Source organism: Pelmatolapia mariae, linkage group LG23 (genome assembly GCF_036321145.2).
Source record: "Pelmatolapia mariae isolate MD_Pm_ZW linkage group LG23, Pm_UMD_F_2, whole genome shotgun sequence".
Taxonomy (NCBI): Eukaryota; Metazoa; Chordata; class Actinopteri; order Cichliformes; family Cichlidae; genus Pelmatolapia; species Pelmatolapia mariae.
This window is the reverse complement of record NC_086246.1, coordinates 36,957,549-36,972,802: the sequence shown is the minus strand read 5'-3', so window position 1 is coordinate 36,972,802 and position 15,254 is coordinate 36,957,549. Positions and strand designations below refer to the sequence as shown.

Here is a 15,254-nt window from a genome sequence, read left to right as displayed (position 1 = left end):
AATATTTTAAGTTAATGCAATTTGATTTATTAAAACAACAGTGTATGATTTACACTAACAGTCTATATTTACAATGTTGAATCTATATTTTTTTAATAAACATTTATTCTATGAATTTTTAAATGAAGGACTTATTGGGCAAAAAAATTAATTACTGTTTACTGTTTTTGTTTAATCTTTTTGCAAATGTTTACCACCTTAAAATGTACTCGCAACAATGTATTTTTATAGCTGTGTATTATGAAAGAATACCACTACACTGTATTCCAATTTTGAGCATTCCATATGTTTTATATTTTCCTAATATTTCCCTAATAACATCAAATAATCTTTTTACGTAACCGTGACTGAAAATAGTACTGCTCATGATCAGGTGGCCCAGTTTTAAAGTTTCCCACTTTATCAAATGCCTCCACTCATCACTGTATCTGTCAGGAACGCCCACGTTCCTCGTCGTTTTTCCTAATTATAGCGGCGATTATCTGCTCGAGGTTAATTTCAGTTGCCCTTCTGTCATGTTTTCAGTATCCTTTTACTGCACATTCTATGTTTGTCTTTGTCATAGCTGCTAGGTCTTCATAATTGTGATTGAGTGATGCTGCTCAGGACTGTCACGGCTGACCTGCCCCAGTCAATAGAAGAGGAAATGTGGTTGCGTCAGCAGGTCTGAAAGAGGGGATATGAACTCACTCACAGGGACTGGAGGAAAGCCACGTAGATACTATATTCAGCCGCAGCAGCTGTTTGCTGATTTTTATCTGAGTTTATGAAGTCTGACTGTCAAACGAGTCTTTGCATGACGCACTTTTACATAAAAGAGCAGTAATCATTATGGTAATGAGGGTTTTTACTACACAGATGAAGGAAAGGCGTGAATTCACAATTTCTCTCAAAAAGATGTTAGATATTAGATATACTGTTACCGGAAAAAGTCACAATGCTGAATAATAAATAGAATAGGGAATACTGGGAATTTCACCCCTGTTTTTAAATTCAAGTTTGTCGTTATCGTCTTTGAAACAAGGGAGGGGTCAGTGTCTGAGTGGCAATCCTAAATGCTTTAAAGAATACCCTGCTTTGGTGTCTATTTTACTCTAATGGAGATGATGATTTAGATCAGCATTATGATGTACTAAAGAACAATTTAAAATAGCAATTGAGACCATAAAGTCACCATAACAGTGGTTACCAAGGTCATAAACCAAGTGAGAATCATGGCTGTTTTCCCACAGGCTTTTAAACTACTCTATTCACTTCCTCTTGCCTATGAAAGAGCATCAAGGTTTAGGCTGCAGCCAATTTCAATATGCAATTCATATCCTTAGTGCAGTGCACTGCTAAGCTCATGCTACTTGAATGAGAAACAGGGCAGTTTTTTTGGAATATAGTCCAAATGGGATATAATGCATGAACACATGTGAAAGAAACCTCCAAATGCATGTTAAAGTAATGCATCTACATTCATATACCTGATTAGATCTTTTGCTTTTCCATATATTACTACCTGTTATGTTGCAATGGTGAAAATTTTGATGTCTTCATAACTTTTCTGCAGCAAAATTAACAGAAATCTACAGAGTATTTGCAGCAAGTAGTCGTCTAAAGAGAGGCCCCTTATTCCTTCAGGTCTTTCCCCTGCATCTTAATTAAGGTCGGCGTGGGAGGGAAGCTCTATCAGACAACAAGATTACTGCCATTCTCCTGCTTTGTGGGAACTGGGCTATTGACCCACACATGAATGTCAGGGAGCACAAAGAAGCGAGAGACACACACACACAAAATCCAGAACTCCTTCGTCTTTTCCCTTTCTTCAACCCAGACTACAGAGAGACAAGGGGGCATTTATACCCCGATTCTCTATCCCCTCCAGACACTGCAACCAATGGGCTTTTTCATGACATCAGCCTGCTCACATCCTCCAGCCCACATCCAGAGCTATTGACTCAGTTTGGAAGAGAACAATCTGCTCCACTGAAAGACCGGCAGTCTCACTGAAAGCAGCTTTGTGCATCTGAAAAAGGTGAAGCTTCTTAAAAGTGTTGACAGGATGTTTAAAGTCTGGGTTTTAGGAAAAATAACTGAAAGAGAAATATGATAAATACACACCTATATATGACATAAAGTGGTGACTTCCTTTTAATATGTAAGAATAAATGTGTATCTTTTTTCCAGATTAAGGCATCAACATAATATGAAATTCAGAAAGCATACTGCATATATTTATTGCAAGGCCCACTGTGGTTTTAATAAACTTTATAGGGCAGGTGCGATGCATGTAAACCGTGGCTGAAAATCCCCCATTGTTTCTTTCCGCTGGAGAACAACAGAAGCAAGCCTCTGCTACAAAAACTCATATTGCATTCGTCTAATTTATTAGCACTTGCTTTGGTTTTTGAGCAGTGCATTATTTCAAGCTGCAGCTCCTGTGGGCTGGAAATCAGTTCTAGCATATAGCAGCAGTCACTTTGTAAGAAGGTCGTCTTAAATTTCTGATCAGAATTAGAAAAATCAAACACAAATGCTTCCATATTTGCCGACATGCAGGTCTGACTATACCTTTTTCAGTAACCTGTGTTATACTAGATTAAAGTAGATCGCTGTATTAGAACCAAGACCAAAGCTATCACCACGAATGTTTTATCTGAACCAAAGGTGTCGTTGAAATCTGAAGGTGACAGAGAATTTGTGGGCAGGGCCCAAAACCTATGGAATAAACCTGATTTTTTAAATTATTAGGTACCACTTTACAATAAGACTCCCCTTATAGATGGCTAATAAATAGTTTATAGCTATGCTATTAATTAATCTGTAAATGCTTTATAAACCATTATTAATGGTTTATTATGCATTAGTTAAGGGTGAGAAAGAGAAAAACCTGACCAGTTTCTTGCCAAATAGTGAGCCAAATGTGTTTACCTATATAGTTCATCTAGAGTTGCTATATTAAACATTTCAGACTAAGTTACTACCTTGTAAGCACAATCAGCATTTGTAAACATATTTTTTAGCATATAGAATTGTACTTTATAAATGCATTATAAATATCCACAACTATAAATCGGAGCTTTGTTGTAAAGTGTCAAGCATAAAACCATTTATTAATGAATAATAAACATTTATAAATGCCAGATGGGAGCCTTATTGTAAAGTGTAAAGCATAAACCCATTTATTAATGACTAATGAACATGTATAAATGCCAAATGGGAGCCTTATTGTAAAGTGTAAAGCATAACACCATTTATTAATGACTACTAAACATTTATAAACACAAAAGAGAGCCTTGTTGTAAAGTTTAAGACATGTCAACATTTATTTATAACCAACAAACATTTGTAAGTATTACTGGGCATTGCTATAAAAAGCATAAAGCACCAACAGTTATTTAACATTGCTAAACTTATATACAAGCCTTTTAAAGATAGCTAAAACTATATTAAGGAAACAAATCCCATCCCTAAATTCACCACTGGCATAAAACAAAGGAAAATTATAATAATTATAACATAATAAATTAATATACCTTAACCCTTTATTGACCGGCCCTTCAAATTTACCTGTAAAATGGGCCCGCCGGTGGGCCCACGGTCAATAAAGGGTTAACTGAAAGTGCACAGCTGTATTATTTACTCTACACACATTTATACAAATCAAAACAATAAAAAACAATAAAATAAACTAAAAGGTAAATCTCTTAGTTGTGTGGAAACTCAACACATACGTGAATAGATCTTTGAAAAACGGTTGGTTTTGCACATCTTTTCTTCAGTTCAATATGCTCAAAACAAACAAAACCACTTAGAACAAATTAGGGTTTCAGACAGATTTCCCTCTTCGAATTGGAAGCAAAGTACCAGCGGCCTTCATACTTTCTATTTTGTTTTTTACTTCATCACTGCCTTGAATTGCAGCCTCACAACGCTTAGCAAAAGCTAGTACCGTCTCTCCACTAGGCCTGTTGGACAGTAGCTCCTGGTAAACAGTGGGGACCGCAATAGCAAGCTCCCCAACTGATGAAGTGGACACAACAGTGTTCCTGTCGAGCCCATGCTTCTGAAAAGCTTTGGTCATGGTCTTCGTCTTTGGAAATGTCTTGAGGAGGGATTTGTATCGCTGCACAATGTCATTTGGCGTTTGAACTAAAAATGAAAACAAAGCAAATAATTAGAAAAGGAAATGCTCAAAGCATAGACAGATAGATAGATATGTATATATAACGTAGCAAACACAGAGTAGTTTTTTAGAAAAAATTTAAATCATAATACTATGTTTTATGTCATATTTATAGTATCCTCTTCTGTACCATCTTCTCTTCCAAAATCTTTTGCTCACCACGCTGCCGGAGCTTCTTCTGCTCCTTCTTGGGTTTCTTGGCACTTGAATGCTTTTTCTTGTATTTGTGCTTTCGCTTCTTTGGGGATGAGGATGACCACACAGACGATACAGATGAAGATGCGGAAGATGAATCTGAGTTTTCAGAAGCAGTCAAAGAAAATGGATCATTGAATGGTTCGTCTTTAGGTTGCTCTGCAGGATGCAAACAAGAAAATGGCTGGTTTTAGAAACAAGATATTTGACACCACTCAGATTACACTGAGTGACAAAGATGTGCAGAGTAGCTGCTACTTCAAAGTCCCCCTGTTTTTCAATTACACAACTGACGATTTTGTCAGCTTATGTGCTTAAAGAGAATGCGGATTTTGTTAAAGAAAATCATCATGTGAATAAAGTATATATATATATATATATATATATATATATATATATATATATATATATACATACATACATATATATATGTGTGTGTGTGTGTGTGTGTGTGTATACACACGTTTAAACGTATATTAATTCTGATTTTAAGGCTGTTACATTACTAGTTCAAGTTGGAGCTATGATCTTATGAACTATGAAAATGAATCAATCAAGTTAGACCTGGCTGAACTGCATTTGGAACTAGATCTCTTTAGAAATGAACTGGCACAACACTTAAAGTTAACTGACTAAAATATTTTAATCAACACAATGACAATAAGGGAACTTCACTGGGATTTATAAATTATCTAATGTTTATCTGAAGACTAAAATAAAAATAATGCTTATGGAACAAGTCTAATTTCATACTTGTAAGGGATGATAGATGCCTTCGTAGGAAATCTCTCTCTCCTTCCAGTTCTTCAATTCTCATCTTTTGCCACTCCAGTTTCTCCTTAAGAAAAGTCAGTTCCTCTCGCTCCTTGTTAAGAAGTGCAGTTGCAGTAGGGGCAAGATTAGAAGAAGAATCTATAAAACAAACAATTATTAAATTACAATACTAAAATAATTTCTAATCTAAACTTGGGAAACTCAAATAAAATATTGATTAAAAATTGTTACAACTTGAATTTATAAAAAGCCACTTTGTAAAAAAGTTTTGATATATCCACCTATGGTGGTTTAGACATTTCTAAAACAAGGCAAATAATCCTTATGTGTACTACCTTACTGGGGTGTTTAATATAAATATATTGATGCACATAAACAAAAGATAAAAACTAAAAATATACAACAGAGTGATATCAAACGTTTGAAATAATCAATAGTATTAGAGCTATTCACATGTTACCTGATGTTAATTAGCCACCATAGCTAGCAGCCAAATGGCTCGGTAGCTAGGTAGCTAGCATTACAACGTTACTCACCGTCATGTTTAACTGCTGACGCCGTTAGCTTAGTGCAATCTAGCCCATCCGGTCTCTGCTTTTTGTATCTCTTCGAACGTGTGCTGACTGTGTAGGTCGCAGAGGCACACAAAGTTTTATCTTCTGCTCCATCCATGGCGCAGTAACTTCCACGAGCGACTTGTGTCTGTTTGTGCCCCTTGACCTTCCACTGGTGGTCGTGCTCTGATAGGAGGGACTTTCCTTAATAAGATTAACTGTGATGTTTATATGAGCTCGTCTGCGTTTGAATTAAGTTTGTTTTCCCACCCTTTGGCGCCAGAACATTTTTTTTTACCATGAATCCAGCCAGTGTTGCCAACTTAGCGACTTTGTCGCTATATTTAGCGAGTTTTCAGACCCCCTTAGCGACTTTAATTCTAAAAAGCGACTAACGACCTCGCCCCTGCCAAAGCGCTCACGGGCGGAGGATAGTCCTCCCCCAGCTGCTATCAGGGCAGGAGATATTTATCCAGCGGGTAGATCTTCATAACAGAGTCGGAGATACATTATAACAGATGAGAAAATCCTCTTTTTTTGTGTGGGACTATTTTTGGTATAGGACTTGTTTTATATGGCATATGAAGTTCTTTAACTCTGAACCGAGTTGCACTAGATTCCCGTAGACTATTTTACGGTGTTTCGAGGTGATAATGAAATAAATTACTCATTTTTTTCCACCAGAATGTCCTTGGGAATGAGTGCGCACCCCAATAGAAGGAAAACAAATGAAATATAGGGCACTGAGGCTCATTAAATGGCTGCAGAAGAAACGCCTGCTAAAGAAGAAGTTTAGATGCCCTGTTTGTCACCATAAGATGAAAATGATTTCCGTGGTGAAGAAAGACCAATATGTGGTATGTATAATGCATGATAATGTAGTGCATGTAGTAAATATCACAAAAATATTTCTATGTTATCAATGCAAGAGGGAGCATTAACCCCTTTTCATTATTATTGTCTTCATACTGAATTTTGTGATTATCTTATCAATTAATGTGCATGTTTTAGGGTCCATTTCTTTACTTAACTCATTGGTATGTTCTCAGGTGCTGCAAAAGAGCAAGTCATTGGAACATTTCCAGAACAATCAGAACTGGCTCCCTCTTTGAGAAATCAAAATAATCTCTTTTCAGTTGGATTAAGTTAATTTCCAGGTATATATAGATGTAGACATGAATAGCAATCCACCTTTCATAACTGAACACCAATACAAGACATTTGAAATACAATTAAGGCCTCAGTAAGTAATAATTGTCTCAATTTATGTCTCAGATTTATTCTCAAGGGCTCAGGCTCAGACAAATAGATATGATTGATGACGAAGTGGCTGGCAGCTCCAGAACACTAAGTAGCATGGCAAGGCACATTTGACATGTTTGTATTGCAATTAAAAGCAAACAACTTTTTGAGTGTTTCTTTCTAAATATTCTGTGTAATTATATTCTTTTTGTTTTCAGTATGCACATGGATGCTTTGGAAATGCATGGAAAAGGAAGAAATGGGTATTTGGACTGATGGGAATTAAAGAGAAAAGGCGAAGGCTCATGTTAAAACTTGTTGAAAAACGATCAAGACGCCACCTTGTTCTTCTGATCAGACAGCATGTTAAGTCAGGTAGTGCCATTATCAGTGATGAGTGGAGAGCCTATAAAAATGCCTACACTGTAAATCACAGATGTGGTTTATAGATCGTCAATCTGGCAGTCATACACAACATATCGAAAGAGCTTGGATGACCATCAAAGGACATGTCCATAGACTAAGAGGAAATCGTACTGAGAATTTGCTGGAGGAACACCTCATGGTTCTTGAATGGTCATCTTGGCTTGGTTCACAACACCATGATGGACAACTGGAACGTTTGCTCAAGGATGTACAAAAAATATTTCCAGTCTGAACCAGTCTGGCATGAACTTTTTTTGGAGGGGGTGGCTGTTTGGTGTTTTAAATAACACATTTAATATTACATGTGGTACTCTTACAATACATTGCCATTTTTGACAGTAGTTAAATGTTATTTCAAGCACTGATTGTAATTTAGGTCCAAGTGTAATAAATGGTGACGTTATACATTTAAGTCTCACTTTTGCCATTTATAAATGTTTATTAGTCATTAATAAATGATGTTATGATTTACACTTTACAATAAGGCTCCCATTTGGCATTTATAAATGTTTATTACACATTAATAAATAGTGTTATGCTTTACACTTTACAATAAGGCTCCCATTTGGCATTTATAAATGTTTATTATTCATTAATAAATAGGTTTATGCTTTACACTTTACAATAAGGCTCCCACCTAGCATTTATACATGTTCATTAGTCATTAATAAATGTGTTTATGCTTTACACTTTACAATAAGGCTTCCATTTGGCATTTATACATGTTCATTAGTCATTAATAAATGAGTTTATGCTTTACACTTTACAATAAGGCTCCCATCTAGTATTTATAAATGTTTATTATTCATTAATAAATGGTTTTATGCTTGACACTTTACAACAAAGCTCCGATTGGTAGTTGTGGATACTTGTAATGCCTTTATGAAGTACAATATTATATGCTAAAAAATATGTTTGCAAATGCTGATTGTACTTACAAGATAGTAACTTAGTCTGAAATGTTTAATATAGCAACTCTAGATGAACTATATAGGTAAACACATTTGGCTCACTATTTGGCAAGAAACCGGTCAGGTTTTTCTCTTTCTCACCCTTAACTAATGCATAATAAGCCATTAATAATGGTTTATAAAGCATTTACAGATTAATTAATAAAATAGCTATAAACTATTTATTAGCCATCTATAAGGGGAGTCTTATTGTAAAGTGGTACCAATTATTTTATTTCTCTGTTTAAATGATTTCTAGCTTAAGTGTGAGACCCTAGTATTCGTTCTAGTTGATTTTTGTGATCTTTGCAAAGCAATTTACTGTAAAGCACTGTTTAAGACAAGCTTTGAACAATGCAACACAATGATGGCAGTGTTTCCATGAAATCATGAAGTGTTTTAAATATACGTGTGTGGATAATGTCTTTGATAAAAACATAAACTAGGGATTTGTGTTATTAAAAATCAAATTCACAGATGACTTAAAACGGTACACCTTCAAGGACTTTTCATCACTCCACACGCTGTCAGTTTATTCCCAATGGACTCCGGTACCTCTGGTCTATGTTTACACTGCTGAAGTAGGCAAACACTTATTGTTCACTGCCATAGAAACAGAGGAGGAAGCCAAACGAATCAACATCACTCCTACTGTACAGTAAAAAATGTTCAAACCATCACGCTGCGAGTCTTTAAACACCATCCCACATAAAAATATGACAGCCCAAAAAGGCCACCCAGCTCATTGTGTAGTCACCCGTGACATGAGCAGGGAGGAGGGAGATGCCTAAATTAGGCCAAATGGTAAATATTTTAGGAAGTCTCATCAATTATTGACAAACGGCTTTACCTTGCTAAGCAGACTACATATCGAGTGTCTTTCCAGTCTCTTTGCTCAGTCCTCTGTTAAATCTATGAATGTGTCGGTGCTCTTAAGTACATTTTTTTAAAAAGTGAAGGAAACTAACAGAGCAGGTTTGGTAGGAAAATTAATGCGGCTGGTTTTGGATTATAACAAAATTGTTCATTGCATACACTTGAACAGAAAGATCAATTATAAAATGGTGAAGAAGGAACAATTTTTAACCTGTATTCATAAATAGCAGGAGTTCTACAAAATAAATGAGAAGATTATGTCGCCTAACACGTGATGTTCAACTGATTTGCAAAGCTGGTGATGTGATAAATCCTTCACTGCTTGCTCTGTTTAGCTGCTGAAAAGGTCCACGCTGTAGTAATTACATATTGTCTCGAACAAGTTCAGTTAGATTACATTTTGTCTTAGACAGGAAAAAAGTTTGCTCCCACAGAAACTGAGTCTGAGTCTCTATAAAATGTTGCTAATTTGATGTGTCTTGAAATACACCTTACATGTACAGAGGAAATTAATGGTTCAGTAATCCAACCGCACAGAAAGGTTAAAGGTTGAGGTGAGCTACAGCTGGAAAACCTTGCGCTTAATGCCTCGTGGAAGAAGAAGCATCCCCAGGTTAAGCAAACATCTGTCAGACTTAATTACAGCTTTACTTCACTGTATAAGTCAGCCTTGAAGATAATAAATAACATGCACTTTTTTCAGTAAAACCACAGCCATGTCTTCAGTTCTATGAAAAAATTCTAGTTAGAGTACTTACTAGTGGTGTTTCCAGACATCTGAATGATCAGTTTGCTATCTTTCTCAATCTCCCTAGAATTGAAGGGGCGGACCCGCACCGCCACCTTCACAGAGGCCCCTGCCATGGTGCTGTCTTCTTAGCACCTTGGGGTGCTTTCTGTAATGCCGGTCTGCAGGTCTGTTGAAAGGAGAAGAATATGAATTACAGCTGAGTTGCTGCCAATACTAAACTAAAAACTAATGTGCAAACCACTCCCCAAGAAACCCAGAAACTGCAACTTAATCAAAGAACTGAGTGAACCCAAACAGGCTTAAGCAGCATTTTAACCCTCTCGAGGCAGGCGTTGGCGATTTGCAACAGTTAAAAACTAACAACCTGATTACCCCACATACATATTTTATGAGGGTTTTTTTTTGATAATTTTCCCCAAATATCAGATTTTTCCTGTAACTAAAACTTAATTTGAGCCTGAGAGGGTTAACAGCTAGTAATGACTAAGCAGTAGAAACAGGAAGGCAAAAGGAATGCATATATGATTCGAATATATAAGTTATAGTCACAAAGTCACTAAAGAGTAGAGAAGGAAGACTGAAACGTAGAGTATAGTTAGTAGTATATTTTCTGTTTCTATTTTCAAATTCAAATCCCCTCACGATGACATCATCAGGATCTAAGGGTAAAAAAGCTGAGCGTTTACAGCTGTGGGCTCAAAGGGATTACTTGTACATACACTGATCAATTATCTGAAACTTTGTTCATGTTTAATACCACCATACTCCACTGTAGGAGTATACATAAGTCAGGAAATTAGAAATAGCAAAATAGGTTCATGTTAACTTAAAATGCAGTGATGAACTGTTAAATGGACAAAAAGCTTAACCACAGACAAAAAGTTAGGCCAGCTTACACGACTGATAAATGGGGAGCTGAATGCTTAAAATTAGATAAAAAAATGTCTAAAGGGTTAAAACAACTAAAAATAATTTTAACTACTTTTCAGGGGAGGGAGTGGGATTAGTGGAGTACTTTTTTGGCAGTTTAAAATCATCAAAGTTGATCCAGTATCCTATTAAGCCAGCATTCTTCTGATTGGCTGCCCCTCACGAAAAGAGCATGTGAAAAGCAAATGGGTGGGGCCTCGATATGACAGATCAATCTAAAAAAATCAAGCTTTCTGCTCACATGAATGTCTTGAATGCCTGATGACCTCATTATTTCAATTGTTGGCCATGTTTAATATCAACTATTAAAATTAGCTGTACAGTTTAGTAAAAGTACAGTTCTAATTTTAACATTGTGAAGAAGGGATACTTGAGTCAATTTCCCAGGCCTACAGAGGCATGTTATATGAAAAAGGTCGGGAACGACTGTCCTTATTACTAGATTTACTGGTTTTATCAACATCCATCAGTTCGTAAGTGATCGTCATGCCATAGCAGACTTTTCTAGCATGTGCTCTGTTGCATAATATTACAAATGTTGCCTTATTTTTGCATTATTTTGTTAAAAATTGTAAAGGTGGAATATTGCATCTTGCGGTTGATGAGACTGGGACAATAGCGTAGGGCAGGGCTGAGTGGCTGTAACATGAAAAGACCATGCATGGTCAGCTGCAGCCAGGGGAGTAATGGATAATAAAGCAAGCTGTAACAAAAGAAGTGCAGCAGCAGCTAAATGTCAGGCTGTTTCTCTGGATGACAATGGCACTGAAACCAGCCACAAATCCAGGGTCTGGCTCCATTCAGCAACTCCATTTCACCAACGACTCGTCACGCAGTTGCTCAAAAGGCAAAAAATTTACATTCAATAGATTTTAGTGTGTGGTGGGTGGATCAAGTACAAGCATGACTCATCATCAAAAATTTTAATGTGGTTATCAATAAGCTTGACAGCGAGCGCTATGATACAATTAGATTTCAGTGAATCAGGTACAGCTATGAATATTAATAAGAGAGTCTGTCATTTCTTTTACTCAACTGATGCCTAAGATTTGGGATCATGTCAGATTTGGTACCAATACTCAGAGTGTGTTCGTGACTCAGATTGTCTTTCATCACTGAATGTAAATCTGCTGTGTCACCCCGATTCCTGGTACATCCTCTCCAGCTGGCACCTGGACAGATTCACTTGCAAGATGCATGCAGGGAACATAGGTACAACAGCAAAACAGGTGTGAACTGACTGCAGGCTAAAAATCAGGATTAATAAATGAAAAGGAGCGAATGGTGTACAAGGTGTGCCGTAAATCAACTCTGGTTTTGTTATCTGAAATGGAAATATTAATCATGTCACAGTGCAACTTGTGCATCTTGTGAAAATATATTTTCACTTCTTTTTTTCCCCTTCCCACATAACATCCATGGTCATAATCTGCTCACACACCAATCAGCTGATGATGAAGCTCAGCTGGGCGGCCACCATTTTCCCAGTGACAAAGACTAAAGTAATGCACATAATGTTTTTTGACAAGACTTTAGGCAAATTTTCCTTATTGGTTAGGTAACTGTGAATTTATTAAATGCTTTAAAAAAACAAAACTTTGTTTTTCAGGATGGCAGCAGGTCCATAAAACGCAAGTCATGGACACTGTCGTTATTTAACTTAAACTGACCATTTTGACTTGATAAAAACATCATTTATTGCGTCATTTCAGCAGCTTTTGGCGTTATGACACAACACCTATACCTCTACTACCTCACCTTTCCCCCAATGACAGTGCATTTATTGCTGCCGTCCTGCTCACAGAGACAAAAGCCTCTTTATTAAAAATAGACGCAGTTAAATAACATGACAGCACATAACTGGCGTCAGAGAGCAGCTTTAATGTCTCTGTATCGCTCTAGGCTGCCTTTTTCCCGACAATGACAGCCTCTTCAATGGCCGCACCCTAAGCCCATCTCTCCCCAGGAGATTTAACACTAAGTAAATAAAGACTGCTTCATTAAAACTGCATCAGCACTGTGACAATGGAAACACTGAAAAAAAGCCGCCCTACCTCGGCAATGCCAATAACGTGAATTGGCTCTATTTGTCGTGATCGTCTGTTTTATTATCCAGCTCCGCGGACACCACCACCACCTCCGCTGCTCTCCTCCAGGTCTGGCACTGCCCCTGCTAACAGCTTCTCTTCTCCATGAAGGGCTGAGGAGGTCACCGCCTGCTGGTGCCTTGTACCTGTACCTCCTCTTCCTCCACCCGTGACTGCCAGTGGGGACTCAAGGAAAACGGAAAGGCAGCTTGGGATGTTCGGCCGAAGCGATCAAAACGGCTCTGTTGTCTCCCTGTCTTTGGCAAGGATGCTCGAGCTCCACTGAGCCAGTGACATCATCACCGAGGGAGGTAACAGCATCAATGCAGTAGTGGGAAGAGAGAGAGAGAGAGGGAGAGGCGGAGGCAGGGAGTGGGATTAGTATCCCGCTTATGACCTCTTATGAAAGCTGTAATAGAGAAACCCCTTTTATTAAAGGTAAAACTCGCGGATAGCGGGGAATTTGTGTTTTTCTCGAGGGGTAAAATCAGCCTGGATTACTTGGAGGATTGTTTTGGAAGCAGTGCATTTGAGGACACACAAACGCTGTTGTACTTGTAAGGTTTAGTAGGTCAGATCAGGGACATCAAGCCGAGAGGAGACAAGTGGCACAAAGCAGGTCGCCGCGCATGGAAACTGAGTGTTCACTGAAACATTCAATACAGCTTCTTAGAGTAGAGCCAGGCCTCGGGAACGGCATCACAGCAGAAAACAACAATATAAGGCCCGGACTTTTTATTTTTCTTGAGATGTGTTTATTTATGACAACGATTTTTGTTTCCGCATTGCAGTTTTAAAGTGTGTCGCTGTATTTTACTGGAGCAAATAATAAACGTTGATTGGTAAACAAACAATACGTGCAGTTTGTTTTTTGACCTTCCTTTTGAAAAGGAAGCAGCTAAATGCACATACACCTATGTATGTATTCTTTTAAGACATGCAACCCACACTTTAGTTTCCACTTATATGTAGCTTCTTGAAAAAATTGAAAATATGTGAAAACTATCATTTCTGGATGATTTGTCATACCTTAATTCCACCCATGTTCTGTGGATTAGAACACCTGAAACAGGAAAAATACAGATTAAGACACTTTTTGACGACCATGACTCAGTTCCATGAAGTGAACTTAATGAGTCTCAGCTTTATAATTATATTAATTGCATTTTCCCAAAATATAGAGATTTTGACTCATCGCAATAAGAAGCACTGATGTCATATTATGTTTTTCATTGATCAATAAAATTTCAGTTAAATTTTCCTTGAGAGAGAGGACAGTTTTTACAGGCAGAAAAAACACTGTCTGCTTCAGTGAGATACTCAGATAAACACACAATTTCCATCAGATGGAATGAATGAAAATTCAAAAACTCATCATTCTAGCTCTATTTTTTCAAATTTACTGACTACATTAAGGAGTGACAGTATGCCTATTTGACAAATAAATACTATAACGTACTCCATTTAATATGCACAGCAGCATATTTTCTACAAGTGCCTTATTTATTACATTTGAAAGCATTTACGCCACACACCACACAGCTGGATCCTCTTAGTTAAGAGTTGTCAGGAAAGGGGGTCTGACAGCTGAAGCCTGTACCTCCCTTCTACTTTTAAATATCCACAAATAAGCCTGCAGTCTGAGCATGAAGTCCTCTATTGGGATAATAGCATAATATAAGGTTTAAGATAAGATGTGGCCTTATTATTCAAGATTTTGCATGTGAGAAGAAGAATTTTAAATGCAGTTATAGTGACTGGATGTTTACAATTTAGCACTGTTGACAGAGAGCAGTCATTTTTGCTTAATGTGTACATCGATGGACATATTGTGGTCAAAAATGAATCCAAGATTCCCCTCAGTGCTGCTGGAGGTATCTGCCCAGAAACCATGTTTCTAAGAATTTTAGGACTGTGTACAATAACCTCAATTTTCATCTGAATTGGTACTAAAAGTGGTAAATAAGAGGCACCTGTGACAGACTGGTGACCTGTCCAGGGTGTACCAGTTTCTCGCCCTATGACAGCTGGAATAGGTTTCTATGTCTTTAAGCAAAACCTTTAGTTTAACTGGTTGATTTGCATCACCAGGATTCATGGATAAAATAAAGCTGGATATTGCATACACAGGAAATGAATGTGTATGCTGTATTTTCTAATAACATTATCACGGGAAGCATGGATAATGTAAGAAGCATGCAGCACTGAACCCTTTGGATCTCCATGATTACATGAATAAATTGGAATCTATCATAAAGACAGGATTAAATCCAGTGCAGCATGTTTCCTATAAAACCA

At 37.2% G+C, this 15,254-nt stretch overlaps 1 protein-coding gene and 1 long non-coding RNA gene across 19 annotated transcripts in view; both read right to left on the bottom strand.

Moving 5' to 3' along the window:
- The window catches only part of kif1aa (kinesin family member 1Aa), a 56,441-nt gene extending 43,186 nt beyond the window's left edge, over positions 1-13,255 (bottom strand). For all 18 annotated transcript variants that reach the window (XM_063467322.1, XM_063467323.1, XM_063467330.1 and 15 more), the window contains exons 1-2: positions 12,924-13,255; positions 9,947-10,105 (exon numbers count right to left, since the gene is read on the bottom strand). In XM_063467322.1, the coding sequence (XP_063323392.1) occupies positions 9,947-10,052 (106 nt within the window). In that variant the 5' untranslated portion in view covers positions 10,053-10,105; positions 12,924-13,255. The remainder of the gene's footprint in view (positions 1-9,946; positions 10,106-12,923) is intronic.
- On the bottom strand, positions 3,385-7,046 carry LOC134620965 (uncharacterized). The gene is made up of 3 exons (XR_010573412.1): positions 5,120-7,046; positions 4,331-4,525; positions 3,385-4,137 (listed from the first exon to the last, which is right to left on the bottom strand). It is a non-coding gene; the product is annotated as an uncharacterized LOC134620965 (long non-coding RNA).
- Positions 13,256-15,254: the final 1,999 nt, after the last annotated feature.